Raw genomic sequence first — 14,766 nt, 5'->3', positions numbered from 1 at the left:
TCTGTGTAGCCTTGGCTGTCTTCTGTTGTTCATTCTGTTGATCAGGCTAGCCTCGAACTCAGGAGATCTGCCTGTCTCTGCCTCCCGGGTGCTGGGATTAAAGGTATGTGCCACCATGTCCAACTCCAGTCTCCAGGTTTTCAAAAAGCCTAAGGAGTTGTTTGCTAGGTAGAAAGCAATGGCTTCAGCATATAAAATTTTCTGCTACTGTGGTGTCTACAATAGCATCACTATCACACTACTAGGCAAACCTTATCTTGTGTCTTGGTGATGGGTTTTAGGTTCAAAGCAGGCCCCAAAATGACAGTGCTGCTGCCAATGTCCTAAAAGACAGTCTGAGCTTAGCTCAGGCTGGAGTCTGACCAGGTAAACACAAGGATTGCTAAGAGATAAACAAAACTTAAGCCAGGCGGTGGTGGAGCACTCAACTTTAATCCCAACACTCAGGAGGCAGAGGCTAGCCTGGTCTACAGAGTGAGTTCTAGGACAGTTAGGGCAACAAAGAGAAACCCTGTCTTGAAAAAACAAACAAACAAACAAAACAAAATCCCAAAACAAGAACAATAAAGCTGGGCATTGGTAGTGCTGGACTTTCATCCAAGCACTCAGGAGGCAGAGGCAGGCGGATCTCTGTGAGTTCGAGGTCAGCCTGGTCTACAGAGAGAGTTCCAGGACAGCCAGGGCTGTTACACAGAGAAACCCTGTCTTGAAAAAACAAAAACAGAACCCAAACAACAACAACAAACACCCCCCCCAACTCAGCATTCTTCAGAAACCTTGTGAAGCAGGTTTTTGTTTTTCAGGAAAGCCCATACTATTCTTATCCACCCACAACAGCCAATTATCTCCAGCTGTACTGGTCCGAAGGCCCCCCCACCCCTGCCCCTGCTGCTTGTCCCCTTAAAACTGGCAAGACTCTTCTGCCATTCTTGTTCTCTGCCTCCTGAGAGACAGTCCCAGCGGTCTGATTCCCCGAATGAACCTTTCTTTACCCATGAAGTGGTCGAGTTCGGTGGTTTCACTGCACGCTCACTTACCGTGGAAAAACCTAACTAACACAGCCTTTGGTTTTGTGTTAATTCCCTACCCCCAGAAAGTCTAGCAAATTTTGATAAAATTTGATACAATTTTTGCCATGTTTTCTTTTGAGTGACCTAAACAGACCCCCTTTACCCGTTTTACCTTTTTATCAACCCCTATTTTTTCTAAGATGTATTTTTTTATGTGCATGAGTGTTCTGACTGTATGTCTGTGCTCACCTTGCGTGCCTGGGGCCCCTGAGGACCAACGGAACGCATTAGATCCCCTGGAACTAAGGTTTCAGACAGTGGTAAGCTGCCTTTGCAGGTGCTGGTAATTGAACCCCTGGGTGTTCTGGAAGAGCAGCTAGTGCTCTGAGCCATGTCACCAATCTCTGAATTATTTACTCTTTATTTATTCATTCATTCACTTTTAGTTTTATTGTATGGGAGTTTTGCCTGAATACTTGCATGGGCATGACATCTCTGCCTGGTCAGAGGCCAGAAAAGGGTACTGGACTGAAACCAGAGACAGTTGTAAGCTGCCGCCCTCCCTATTGATTGCCTGAACACTTTACAAACCGGTCAAAGTGACTTTGATTTTCCAGAACCTCTACCTCCTAAAGATTCTGTCCACCATGGGGCTCAGCAAAGCCACTAAAGTCTGTGTCATCCCAAAGCCCCAAATAATCCTCTTTTTTTTTTGAGCTAGGGTTTCACTATGTAGTCCTGGCTGACCTAGGGTATGTAGACCAGGCTGGCCTCCAACTCATAGAGAACCACCTGCTTCTGCCTCCCAAGTGCTGGGATAAAGGCATACACAAGCAAACCCTTTTTAAACTCTACTGTGACATGTGATGTGAACGAGATACCCCCCATATTCTCAGGCATTTAAATTATCGGTCTTCAGTTGGTGAGGTTTAGTAAAGCCTAGGAGGTATGGTCTTGCTGGAGAAAGGACATCAGCAGAGGTGAGCCTTGAGAGTTTAAAGACTCTTGCCAGATGGGTATGGTGGCCCCCAGCTTTAATCTCTGCTCTCAGGAGACAAAGGCGGAAGTATCTCTGAGTTCGTGGTCAACCTAGTCTACATAGTGAGTTCCAGGACAGCCAAGGCTACATAGAAAGAAAACAACAAAAAATTAATTGATTAAAATAAAGATGATTGCCATTTAGAGTTTGCTCTCTCCGCTTCCTGTTTATGGTGTGAGATCTCAGCTTCCAGCTCCAGCTGCCGTGCCTGCCTGCTGCCCCGCTTCCCCGCCTTGACGATGATTGACTCTCATCCCTTTGAGACCATGAACCCTTCAGTAAGTGGCCTTGGACATGATGTTTTATCACAGCAACAAGAAAGTAACTAATACAGAAATCGGGACAAGGGAGTCTTCTATTGCTGTGAAGATCCTGATCATGTGGTGTTTTTTTAGAGGAATGCAGAAGACTTTGGGACTTTGTGATAGAAAAATGGTTAAATTGTTGTGTAGAAAAGTGACTGACTTCATCCAGTAACCGAAGGAAGCAGATGCTGAGATCCATGGCCGGGTGCCATGCCAAGCTCCAGGAGTCCAAACAATGAGAGAGAGAGGAGGGATTCTATGAGCAAGGGACATAGAGATCATGATGGGAAAACAAACAGAGATGGCCAGCCAAACTAGTGGAAACCCATGAACTGTGGACCAATAGCTGTGGAGCTCCCATGGGACTGGACCAGGCTCTCTGGATAGGTGAGACAGTTGTTTGGCTTGAACTGCTTAGGGGGTCCCCAGGCAGTGGGATTGGGATCTGTCCCTGGTGCATGAGCTGGCTTTTTGGAGCCCAGTGCCTATGGTGGAACACCTTGTACAGCTTTGGTGCAGGGGGGAGGAGCTTGGACCTGTCTGAACTGAATGTACCAGGATCTGCTGACTCCCCATGGGAGACCTTGCCTTGGAGGAGGTAGGAATGGGGGGGGTTGACGAGGAAGGCTGGGGGGGCAGGAGAAGGGAGGAGAGGGAGATCTGTGGTTGATATGTAAAATGAATATAGAAAATTTCTCAATAATAAAAATTCAAAAGAAGTGGCTGAATTGTTGTGGCATCCAAATCTACTGAGAGAAACCAAAGTCTTAGATTCAATTCAAATTTATATTAAATGAATTTATTCTTTGGTGTTTTTTTTTTAAAGATTTATTTATTATGTATACAGTATTCTGCCTGCATGTATCCCTGCAGGCCACAAGAGGGCACCAGATCTCATTACAGATGGTTGTGAGCCACCATGTGGTTGCTGGGAATTGAACTCAGGACCTCTGGAAGAGCAGTCGGTGCTCTTAACCTCTGAGCCATCTCTCCAGCCCCCTGTATTTTATTTTTTAAATTTTATGTGCATTGGTGTTTTGCCTGTATGTATATCAATCAGTGTGAGGGTGTCGGATCCCCTGGAACTGGAGTTACAGACAGTTCTGAGTTGCCATGTGGGTGCTGGGAATTGAACCCAGGTCCTCTGGAAGAGCAGTCACTGTTCTTAACCACTGAGCCATCTCTTCAGCCCCTCTACTTTATTTTTATCTTATGTGCACTGGTATTTTGCCTGCATGTATGTCTGTGGGAGGGTATCAGATCCCCTGGAGGTGGAGTTACAGGCAATTGAGAGCTGCCATGTGAGTGCTGGGAATCGAACCCAGGTTCTCTGGGAAAACAGTCAGTCAGTGCTCTTAATCACTAAGCCATCTCTCCAGCTCCTGGCCATGGCATTTCTAAACCTGGCATTGAAGTATACTCAATGCTGGCCACCCCCACATAAAAGCTGCATTCAGGAATCATATCTACCTCTCAAAAGAAGGGGGATGGAGCCCCTGACTGGCTATGGTGGGGGATACATTTTAAGTGGGGTCAACTGGGGCTTGGGGTGTAACTCAGTGGTAGAGCACTTGAATAGCACACTTAAGCCCTCAGTCATTACCTCACAAAGGAAAACAAAAAGAGATAAGATAAAGCAGAAACGAATTCTAACATCTTTGCGTTTGACTGCCGTTTAAATGAGCTACAAGATTTCCTTATTGTTGAAGCCATGTTAAGTAACTGACCCAGAGGGTCAAAATATTTTGGGTGACTTTTTTTATGTAAACACATGGCCTAGATGACTTTTTGCATCTGCCTGGATGCTGGGATTCCAAGTATGTACCAGTATACCTGGATTTGGTGGCTTCACTTACTTTCTTGCTTGCTTGTTTTTTTTTTGTTTGTTTGTTTGTTTTTTTTGTTTTTGTTTTTTTGAGACAGGGTTTCTCTGTGTAGTTTTGGTGCCTGTCCTGGAACTCTGTAGACCAGGCTAGCCTCAAACTCACAGAGATCTGCCTGGCTCTGCCTCTGAGTGCTGGGATTAAAGGCGTGTGCCATCACACTGGCTTAATTTGTTTCTTAAAAGGGCTGCCAAGACTTTCCTGATATCTATTTCTCATCTGTAGGGCAGAGATCCACTCTGAGTTCAAAATACAGGCTACACCTTGAGTGTGACACATATTTTATTTAATGGGTAAATGCCAAACATTCCAGAAACAAAACAAAACTTATTTTCATAAGTAGAACCTTCTTAAAGAACAAATCTGAATCTTCCCCAGCATTCTCAAGTTTCTGTTAGCATAAATTACCCCAATAAAATAAGGCTTCAGGTTTAGTCACAGTCACATATTTATATAGTGTGGTGGATTGAGTAGAATGGTCCCATAGGCTCATACGTGTGACTATTTGGTCCTCAGTCGGTGGAACTGTTTGGGAATTAGTAGGAGATATGGTCTTGGAGGAGGTGTGTCACTGAGGGTGAGCTCTGAGGTTTCAAAAGATTCTAGCCATTTCCAGTTAGTCCTCTCTGCCTAACAACTGTCTCCAAATGTGAGCCCTCAGCCCCAGCTCCAGCACCACGCCTACCTGCTTACCTGCCTGTCATGCCCCTACCATGATGGCCATGAATGTTCTCTGGAGCTGTAAGGCCCAAATAAATGTTTGAAAGTTCCCTCGGGCCCTGGTGTCACCACAGCAACAGAGAAGGAACCAGGACGTTTAGGTGAAGGACTTATCCCATGTGAATCTTCTGGTGCTGAGTGAGCCTGGAGCTCCGATTAAAAGCTTTGCCACAAGCACTGCATTTGTAAGGCTTCTCTCCGGTGTGAATCCTCTGGTGAATAACCAGGTGTGAACGCCACCTGAATATCTTCTCACAGTCGTCGCACTGGTGCAATTTTTTTACAGTGTTCACTTTTTTAGGGTTCAAAAAGGTGTTACTTTCAACGGCGTTTCCAAATTCATAGTACCACTGGGCTCTCGTGTGGATTCTCTGGTGTTCAATAAGGTATGAGCTCCGACTGAAGGCCTTTCCACACTCACTACACTCATAGGGCTTCACTCCAGCATGAATTATCTGGTGTTGGAAAAGGGTGGAATTCTGACTGAAGGCTTTTCCACACTCACTACACTTATAGGGTCTCTCCCCGGTGTGAACCCTCTGGTGGATGGTGAGCTGTGTGCTCATACTGAAGGCTTTTCCACATTGGATGCATTCATATGGCTTCTCTCCCTTATGAATCCTCTGGTGGTAGATGAGACTGGAGCTCTGGCTGAAGGCTTTCCCGCAGTCATGGCACACATAAGGCTTCTCTCCCGTGTGGATTCGCTGATGCTGAATAAGATGGGAGCCCTGGACAAAGCCCTTCCCACACTCATCACACTTAAACGGTTTTTCTCCCGTGTGAGTTCTCTGGTGGCGAATGAGCCGTGAGCTGCAGCCGAAGGCCTTTGTGCACTTGTTACACTTGTAGGGCTTCTCTCCGGTGTGAATCAGCCGGTGCTGGCTCAGGCGGGAGACCCACCTGAAAGCTTTCCCACACTCCTCACACTTAAATGGCTTCTCCACAGTGTTATTCTTCTCACGGGCAATAAGGCTTGGGCTCTCTGAAGCTCTTGGCAAGTGAGATCTCTCCCCGGCATGCATCCTCTGATGATGGGCTAGAGTCGAGCTCTGGCTGAAGGCCTTGCCACACTCCGGGCAGGGGTAGGGCTTCTCCCCGGTGTGAGTCCTCTGGTGTCTGACCAGCTGGGACTGCTGGCTGAAGGCTTTCCCACACTCCTGACAACTGTAAGGCCTTTCTCCTGTGTGGATTCTCTGATGATGGATAAGGCTTGAGCTCTGCCCGAAGGTTTTCCCACATTCCTCACATCTGTAAGGCTTCTCTCCCGTATGGATTCTTTGATGCTGAATCAGTTTTGAGCTCAGACGGAATGCTTTCCCACAATCCACACACTTAAATGGTTTCTCTCCAGTGTGGATTCTCTGATGCTGATTGAGTTGTGAGCACAGCCTGAAGGCTTTCCCACATTCCTCACATTCGTAAGGCTTCTTCCCAGGGAAGTTACTTGTGCATTTCTCCTCTAAGTGGTCAGGTAATTGTTTTTGGCACTCCTGACATCTGAATGGTTTCTCCTGCACACTCACTTCCAGACATGGATCCAGGTTCAAAGTTGGTCTAATGACTCGAGCACACACTTCACAGTTTTCCCATGTCCCTTTCACACTGTCTCTCTGTTCATCAGGCTGAGAACCCAGGACAGTGGCCGGTAGCTCCTTACGATCCTGGACCGTGTCCTTGGGAGCCATAGCCTCGTTATTCAAATGCTGCTTTTGGAAAAGTGAGCCACTCACTCTTAGCCCAGGGCCACCTGAGCAATTCTCTGACCAGACCTTAGAATCCCATTTGTCTCCACAGCCAGGAATCTGCCTTTTGGGAACGTTCATATACTCACAGTTCTGCTTGGGAGGAGTTTTAATAGTAGAATCTGAAATGAACACAAAGTACAAATGTTCCTTACACCTGAGCTCCGAGAAAAGGCAGGAACAACAGGGGCTTGTGGGAGTGTCAGCACTACAACCCACCCCAGTGGGAAGAGGGCCAAGGAGATCTAAGGGGAACCCTCACACGTGAGTGCATTGGACAGTGATGATCTGCTCATGTCAGCAAGGCAGGGTGCTGAGAGTTTCATGTCCTAAGAGGGTCCACAAGCAGAGTTTCATCCTATAGGGCACGGAGGAGGGACTATCCCAGAGCAGGACTGAACAGAACAACCTGAGGACAGAATGTCAGTCAAGAATTCATCAGAACAGGTCAGAGGCCCCCAAACATGCTACCTGGCCAGTGAGGACAAAGGGGGGTGTGTATGTGACCAAAAAAAGACAGGCATGTTGAGACCGTGGCTGAAGAAGAGGTGGTGTCTTAGCAGGAAGGGCCCAGAGCAGAACTGGATGCTCAGCCTCTCCATGGCTGTCCTCTAAGGAGGGGCTTCTCTGAGAACTCAAACTGCAAACCCACACCTCTCAAGCGTTGCTATAGGTGTGATGGTTAGTTTTTATTGTCAAATTTGCACAATCTAGGATTACCTGGAAAGAGGGACCCTCAACTGGAAACTGCCCAGATCTGATTGGCCTGTGGCCATCCGTGAGATTGTCTTGATTGATGATTTATTATGGAAAGACCTAGCCCACTGTGGGTAGCATCATTACTAGGCCACTTTGTCCGGACTGCATATGAAAGCTGGCTGAACATCAGCCGGAGTGCAAGACGGTAGGTAAGCGGTGTTCCTCCACTGTTTGTGCCTCAGTTTCCGCCCTGACTTCCCACAATGATGGCTTACGACCTGGAAGTGTAAACTGAAATAAACCCTTTCCTTCCTAAGTTGTTTCTTCTCAGAATGTTTTGTCATGTGACACAATAAGATCAGAAAACCAGGTCATGGACTGAGTGACCATATCCAGGAGTTCACGATGATTTCTTCCCTGGGGCAAGTGTATGCAAGGGTCTGAGCATCCAGAACCAAGAGGCTTTCCTGATAGCTACTTTCCTTCTAGACTCTCCAAATCCACACGGGCTGCCTGCCTGTCCTGATCCCACAGGCCAGATTTCTCTATGACCGTTAATTACATGACACATGCAGCTGAATGGACGAGTGTGTTGTGCCCTTGCCTCTTTGGGGTACAGCCTTCCCAGAAGTGGCCACACACCTAGGGTTGGTCCTCTGCAGTGTTCTTTAGCAGCCCAGCCTGGTCAGCAGGACTCACCCCAGCTCCTTCTTATTCAAACCTTCTCTGTGGCAGGGCCTGGGCCTCACCTGTCTGGCAAATCCATGGTGCCTCTGTCCCCTCTGCTCCCTGTAGGTCAAGGACCCATGGCTCTTGTCCTTGTTCCAGCCGAGAGATCAGTTCAGGCTTAAAGACCAGGAATCCTGCTGTGTGTGAGGCAGAGAAGGAGAGGATAGAAACATGGCCAGGAGTCAGCCCCGCTCCTAGGTTCCAGCCATGAAGAAGAGGAGCTGCTAGATAGATGGAAAACCTATTCAGGAGGGTGATGAGGGACGAGGAGCTGGATACACAGCAGCCCCTTCTGTCTAGCTCCTTAGACTAGACGGGAAGGGGCACCCAGGCTTCCACAATCTTCAGGGAACATTGTCACCAAAGAATAGGCTGGATCTACGTGGGGTACAAAATGAATAGGAAAGCTTAAGCCCAGGCCAGCACCACATTCTGCAAAGCCACAGCGTTTTCTTCCCCCAGGTCAAAAGGCAAGGCTATTCCAAGAGGTAGGGGCAGCCAAGAAATAAAAAACTCTAAATTAGTAAGTAATTAAATGAATGAAGCAGATTTCAAATCACAAGTAGTGGTCCCAGACTCCCTTTATGGTCAATTCATAAAAGTGGGGAAGGTGTTGATCCAATCAGGGATCAACAAAGCAGGACTAGACCCGTGGTTCAACAGTTAAGAGCACTTGCTTCTCTTCCAGTGGACATTTCCTAGCACCTTCATGGCAGCTCTCAAGTGTCTGTAATTCCAGTCCCAGTAGGTATACAGACATACATACAGGCGAAATACCCATACACAGTATAAAAAAAAAAAAAAAAAAAAAAAAAAAAAAGCTAATAGAGCTTGAAGCTTCCCTCAGGCTTCCCACAACATGGTAAAAGAAGCAGAGAAGTCTGCAAGATCCATCAAGCATGTCTAACCTGCAGCCAACAAGTCAGACAAAGACAGTTAGGAATGTGGTCCAACACAAAATCATGAACTTATTTAAAATGTGAAATGTCTTTTTGTTTTGTTTTGTTAACTCAATTGTAAGATTCTTGAGTGTGAATCTTGTAAAGGACATCATGTCACAATATCAACAAGTTAAACAAATATTGTAGCAACAGGTTCAAGCTTTAAGAATAGGCAGGGTTAAACAGGCCATTCCTAGAAACAATGTTTTTGCTAGGAATAATCCCAATAAAATGACCCTCCCTTAAAAAAAAAAAAAAAAAAAGGCAGGGTCTCACACTCGTTAGAAAACAAACACCCTTTTCTAGAAAGAAAAGAGGAGCCAGGTGGTGGTGGCACATGCCTTTAATACTAGCACTTGGGAGGCAGAGGCAGGAGGATCTCTGTTAGTTCAAGGTCAGCCTGGTCTACAGAGTGAGTTCCAGGACAGGCTCCAAAAGTTATACAGAGAAATCCTGCCTTGAAAACCAAAAAAAAAAAAAAAAAAAAAAAAAAAAAAGGGAGGGGGCTGGAGAGATGGCTCAGAGGTTAAGAGCACTGACTGTTCTTCCAAAGGTCCTGAGTTCAATTCCCAGCACCCACATGGTGGCTCACAACCATCTGTAATGAGATCTGGTGCCCTCTTCTGGCCTGCAGTCATACATGCTGTATACATAATAAATAAATAAATCTTTAAAAAAAAATAAAAGAAAGAAAAGAAATATGGCTCAGTGGCTAAGAACACTAGCTGCTTTTCCAAAGAACATGGGTTCAATTCCAAGCACCCACATGGCAGCTCACAACCGTCTGTAACTCCAAGATCTGACATCCTCACACAGACACACATTCGGGCAAAACACCAATGCACATAAAATAAAAATAAATTATTAAAATAAATACACAAGAAATCTGACCAAAGTTAACATGAGAAAAGGAGAATATATAATACATAAAACATGCAACTACTGTTAATTATATTCTTTTCTTTTCTTTTTTTCCACAGTGTTTCTTTGTGTCACCCTGATTGTCCTGGAACTCGTTCTGTAGACCCAGCTGGCCTTGAACTCAGAGACCCATCTGCCTCGGCCTCCTGAGTACTGGAATTAAAGGTGTCACCACCATTAGCCTCCTAGCAACCTGGTGGCAGAAAGGACCAGCCTCCACTGTGCACGTGTGGTCTTGGCTACACTCTCTGCTCATCACTGCCACAGCTGAATCACTAACACCATCACATAAACACATCCTGTTTATTTACCCTGTACTTTTCAAAGCTATCCTATGCTGGGTGCTACGTTATACACTTATCATCTCAGCAACAGCTCAGGAGGCAGAGGCAGGAGGATCACTTACTTTAAGCTCAGGAGTTCTAGGCCAGCAGAGTGGGCCAGACTGGGCAGCAGAGTGAGGTGCCCATCTCAAAAACAACAACAACAACAATAATAATAAACGAGCAACTTGGTGCTGAAACATGAAGTTATTGCAGAAGTAGAAACTGTGGGAAAGAGCATCAGGTTTACTTTTGAAACTGGGTAGTTTGCCTAAGGAAGCCCTGCAGGTCCACTCATGGGTACACTGTAACTGTGTGTGCCAAGGACCTGAGGAAAGACAGAAAATGCAGAGGAAGCTGTCTTTTGTCACTGAGCAACATGCAAATGGCTGCTATGTGCTGGGCAAAGCTTAGGCACTGACCCCACAGAAGGTAAAATTCTAAAGAAGAAAGAAAAACATCATCACTCCTGGCAGGCCAGTGCCCCATGAGAAGTAGATATGGATGATCGAGCAGGAGGCAATCCTGGCCAACATACTCCGTGTGTTCTCCTTCTTATTAGTGATATGATAGGCTATACATGAGTCTACGATAGCACCTGCAAAGTACCAAGGAAGTTTAAATTGTTGGTGGTACACTCAGTAGTATCCTTTGTTAGAATTCTGATAAGTACATTTAAAAATGCATTTATAACATGTCATCTTGGTTTTGGTGAACTCTAACACAAAGAACTCTAAACATCTAAATACCCCCAAGTCAATAAGGCACAGCAATCTGTTTTTTGTTTTGTTTTGCTTTGTAAAGACAAAAGAGCTACACAAATACATGATTTCAGAACCTAACAGAGTAATAAGCAAGGATGTGACAGGTTCCCCAACCTCTCAAAAACTAGACAAACAGAACAACAAAATCTTAAGTTGTTTTAGTTCCTTTTTTGTTTGTTTGTTTTGTTTGCTATTGTTTTCAAAATAGGGTTTCGGTGTATCCTGAACTTGCTCTGTAGACCAGGCTGACCTCAAATTCAGACATCCGCCTGCCTCTGCCTCTTGAGTGCTGGGATTAATGGGATGCACCAACATGCCTAGCCTGTTCTTTTTTTGTTTTGTTTTGTTTTGTTTCGTCTTGTTTTGTTTTTCCTTTTGCTCTCTTTGGTGCTTGGGACTGACCCCAGAGCTTTGTGTGGGACCGAAGAATGCTCAATCACTGACCTGTATATACTCCAGCCCTTGCTCTACGCTACTTAACTAAGACATCACAAAACTGGATTTTGCCAGGCTGTATGGGATGACCATGTATTGGCCTGGACTAACACTGCGCGAAGTACCTGGTAAACCAACTACATCCCATCCCCACCTACCCCACTCCTGGTCTACCAGCCCAGGCATCCTCTCAAGAACCCAGGATACTCCCATGTTGTAGGGGCCAGCATGATGTGGGGCCAGCCCTGAGGAGGACTCAGTAACAGGGGAGAGACACAGCAAGCCACAGGTAAGACATACATTCTACCATAAGCGGAAGCAAACTACAATGTTGTATGTGCTGGAGCAGTCTGCAGGGAAGCTGGCAGGAATGGGAGAAGTCTGATGGCAGGACAGAAGGAAAGAAGGACAGAAGGACTCAAGGTATCACTGACACTCTGGTTCCAGAACAGTTTTCCCTGGCGACTCCTCAAGCTAACAAAGATCTTCTTCCTTTTTCTTTTCTTTTCTTTTCTTTTTTTTTTTTTTTTTTTTTGTGTGTGTGTGTGTTAAAGCTATTTCAAGTATGGGTTCTATTTCTCCTATAATAATTTAATAGCTTAGGAAAAACAGAGGTTTTCCTAGTTCCCAGATGTCCACTTACCTAGTAAGGGTTAAGTTGGGTGACATGTATAAAGCCTGCAGCTAGCCTGGCACACTCAGCTTCAAGGTTTAACCCCTAGCCCAAGCAGTTAGCATCCACAAGCCCTCTCTCTGGCAAGTGTGGGGTGGATGCTGCTGACTTGTGTGTGGAGCGGATCCCCAGGCGTAGCCTCACCTAGTCCAGCCACACTGCTGTGGTTCTCCAGCATCACCTCCCTGTAGAGGGCCCTCTGACCAGAATCCAGACATTGCCACTCCTCCCGGGAGAAGTGCACAGCCACGTCGCCAAATGTCACAGCCGCCTCCTGAAATCAGGACACACACTAGCACCCCGAACGTCCTTCGGAGCCAGCTCCAATCTGACACTACAGTATGGCAGGTGACCCGTGGGATTGGACGAGAGCCACAGGGATCCTTTGAGCTCTTAAATCTTAGGTGAAAAGAAGGGACTTAGTCCATGGTAGTTAACCTCTCCACTGAACAAGCACAACTAGGCTCTGGTCTGGGCAGACGTTTACTAACTGCCTCAGGTACTGAGCCTGGCAAGAGCCACAGTGAGGGCCAAAGCCAGATCTGTGCTCAGGCCCAGTGGAAAGGGTAGATCCCCAAAGCAGGAAGTGGAAGCTGGATAGGACAAGTGGGGGGGATACAGGCAGCCAGGCTTCCTACCATGAGATTTGGAGGGTGGGATCCACTTGTCTTGACTCAGACACCTGTGAGAAATTATGAAAAGATCAGAGGTCAGGGTTGGGGAAGCTCCCCGATTCCCAGGGTAATCCAAGGGTCTTTGCATCCCCTGCTTCTTTACCACCAACCCCAGGCATATGGGGACACCAGACTGGGCAAGCACTGTGCTGACATTGGAGTATCAGCCCCTGAGCCCCTTGCCTGTGCGGGGTTGGGGGGGGGGTCATCACTTCACAAACACATTAAGAATGGCTGCCAGGGGCCACACATCCAACCAAACAATGAATTTACAAGAAGTCTGCCTTCACGAGGCACTGAGAAGAGACAACCAACCACACATAAAATCACAACCATGACGGCGCCGAAGTAAAGGGAACTAGTCAAGTGTTTAAATGAGAAATTCTGGTCAAGTCTAAAAAAGTCTTACCCCAGGGGCCCGAGCCAAAGGGATGGTGGCCGGGGGGCCTCAACTGGGAGCAGACTGAGCCAGTGTGTCAAAGCAAGCAAGGAGGAGAGTTAACTGAAGGCCAGAAGAAAGGACTTCGGGGGGAAACAGAATCTCTGTTCTCAAGTATCTAAATTCCAGAACAGGTACAGCTGTCCTAAGTCATCAGGATGGCAACACTAGGGATTCGGGAAAGTCCCCTCAGCTAAACCAAAGCCCTGAGGCCCCTCCCCAGTCCCACCCCAGCCCCCAGGGCGAGGTCAGAATGGGAGGAAGCTGACACCTTTGGCCCAGGTGTCCAGCCATTGGCTAACCCAAGCAGCAGTGAACACTGGGGAACTCCAGGATTTGGACAGCCAATGGGAAATCGCGGTCCCAAAGAGAGGACAAACCCTGAGTCCTCAACCGTGACAACACTTTCAGCCTCTGTCACTGACTCTAGGCTTTCAAGGTGCAGAAACTGAGGGGGAAAAAAGATGGTCCCAGGAAGTGATCACTCAGGAGGAACTAGGGAGGCGGCAGGCAGGTCCAGGCCTGGAGGGAAGCAGCCTAACTCAGGCCCAACACTGGCGCTCGGGAGCAGGCTGGAGGAGCTGCGGTGCTCGGCTATTCGACTCGCGCCCGCTGGGACCAGGTCCCCCGCCAGGCACTCACAACCGCCCCGAGCCGCCCACGCCTTTCATCTCTTCTCGGGGAGAGCCGGGTGCCCCTTGCCCTCACGACAAGGATGGCCAATGCGCCGACTCACCCAGCCCGGGCGCGTCTGGGACCCGCCAACAGAGCGAGCCACCGGAAACGGCTTCGCACGCCCATCCCTCCGCGTCCCTCCCTGCAGACTTCCGCCCGTTCAGATCCGCCGGCAGGCCAGAGCATCTCCATGGTTCTCCAGCCCCGCCCCCGAGGGTACAGGGGTGGGGGGCGGGGCCAAAAGCTGTCAGCCGGTGAAGATCCGGGCTAGAGTCTAAGGGGCAGGTCCAGGAGTGGGGAGCCCGGAGCCCCGAGGGGCCGCGGAAGATCACGGAAGGCGAGGGTGCGAGCGGGAGGCGGGGCTAGGTCCGGACCCCAGTCTGGTGCGGAGGCGGGGCCAGGAGGGGAGGCGGGGTTAGGTCCGGACCCCAGCCTGGTGTGGAGGCGGGGCCAGAAGCGGAGGCGGGGCCAGGAGCGGAGGCGGGGTTCGGTCCGGAACCCAGCCTGGTGCGGAGGCGGGGCCAGAAGCGGAGGCGGGGTTAGGTCCGTACCCCAGCCTGGTGCGGAGGCGGGGCCAGCCGTAGAATGTTTCGAACCTTGCAATAGGCTGCTATCTATGGATGTTGAACCGAGCTGCGTGGGTGAAAATCCTACCAGCTAGCTGGAAAAGCTGACCTCCGGGGAAGGTCACTGCAGCTGGGACAGATGCCTCTCGAATCACCAGCTTAGGGTTCTGGTATTTCAAGCTGACCCTGTCAGGGCGTAGGCCAGTTAGGTTTTCCTTAACAGAA

At 48.1% G+C, this 14,766-nt stretch overlaps 1 protein-coding gene across 13 annotated transcripts; it reads right to left on the bottom strand.

The window, feature by feature from the left end:
• Positions 1-4,501: 4,501 nt before the first annotated feature.
• Positions 4,502-14,537, bottom strand: Znf7 (zinc finger protein 7). Of its 13 annotated transcripts, none has more exons than XM_042264869.2 (5): positions 14,037-14,537; positions 12,826-12,869; positions 12,332-12,461; positions 8,151-8,267; positions 4,502-6,824 (listed from the first exon to the last, which is right to left on the bottom strand). In XM_042264869.2, exons 2-5 carry the CDS (start codon positions 12,826-12,828, stop codon positions 5,068-5,070), a joined length of 2,007 nt encoding a protein of 668 aa, XP_042120803.2. In that variant the 5' UTR covers positions 12,829-12,869; positions 14,037-14,537; the 3' UTR covers positions 4,502-5,067. The 13 variants fall into 13 exon arrangements, with proteins under 13 accessions (XP_042120803.2, XP_042120798.2, XP_042120801.2 ...); XM_042264864.2 differs by having other exon boundaries at positions 8,151-8,354; positions 14,037-14,164; XM_042264867.2 differs by having other exon boundaries at positions 8,151-8,354; positions 12,332-12,458; positions 14,037-14,164.
• Between the last annotated feature and the right edge of the window lie 229 nt (positions 14,538-14,766).

The sequence above is a fragment of the Peromyscus maniculatus genome, chromosome 20 (genome assembly GCF_049852395.1).
Source record: "Peromyscus maniculatus bairdii isolate BWxNUB_F1_BW_parent chromosome 20, HU_Pman_BW_mat_3.1, whole genome shotgun sequence".
Taxonomy (NCBI): Eukaryota; Metazoa; Chordata; class Mammalia; order Rodentia; family Cricetidae; genus Peromyscus; species Peromyscus maniculatus.
The sequence above is the reverse complement of the archived record's forward strand: the minus strand, read 5'-3'. Positions and strand labels throughout refer to the sequence as shown.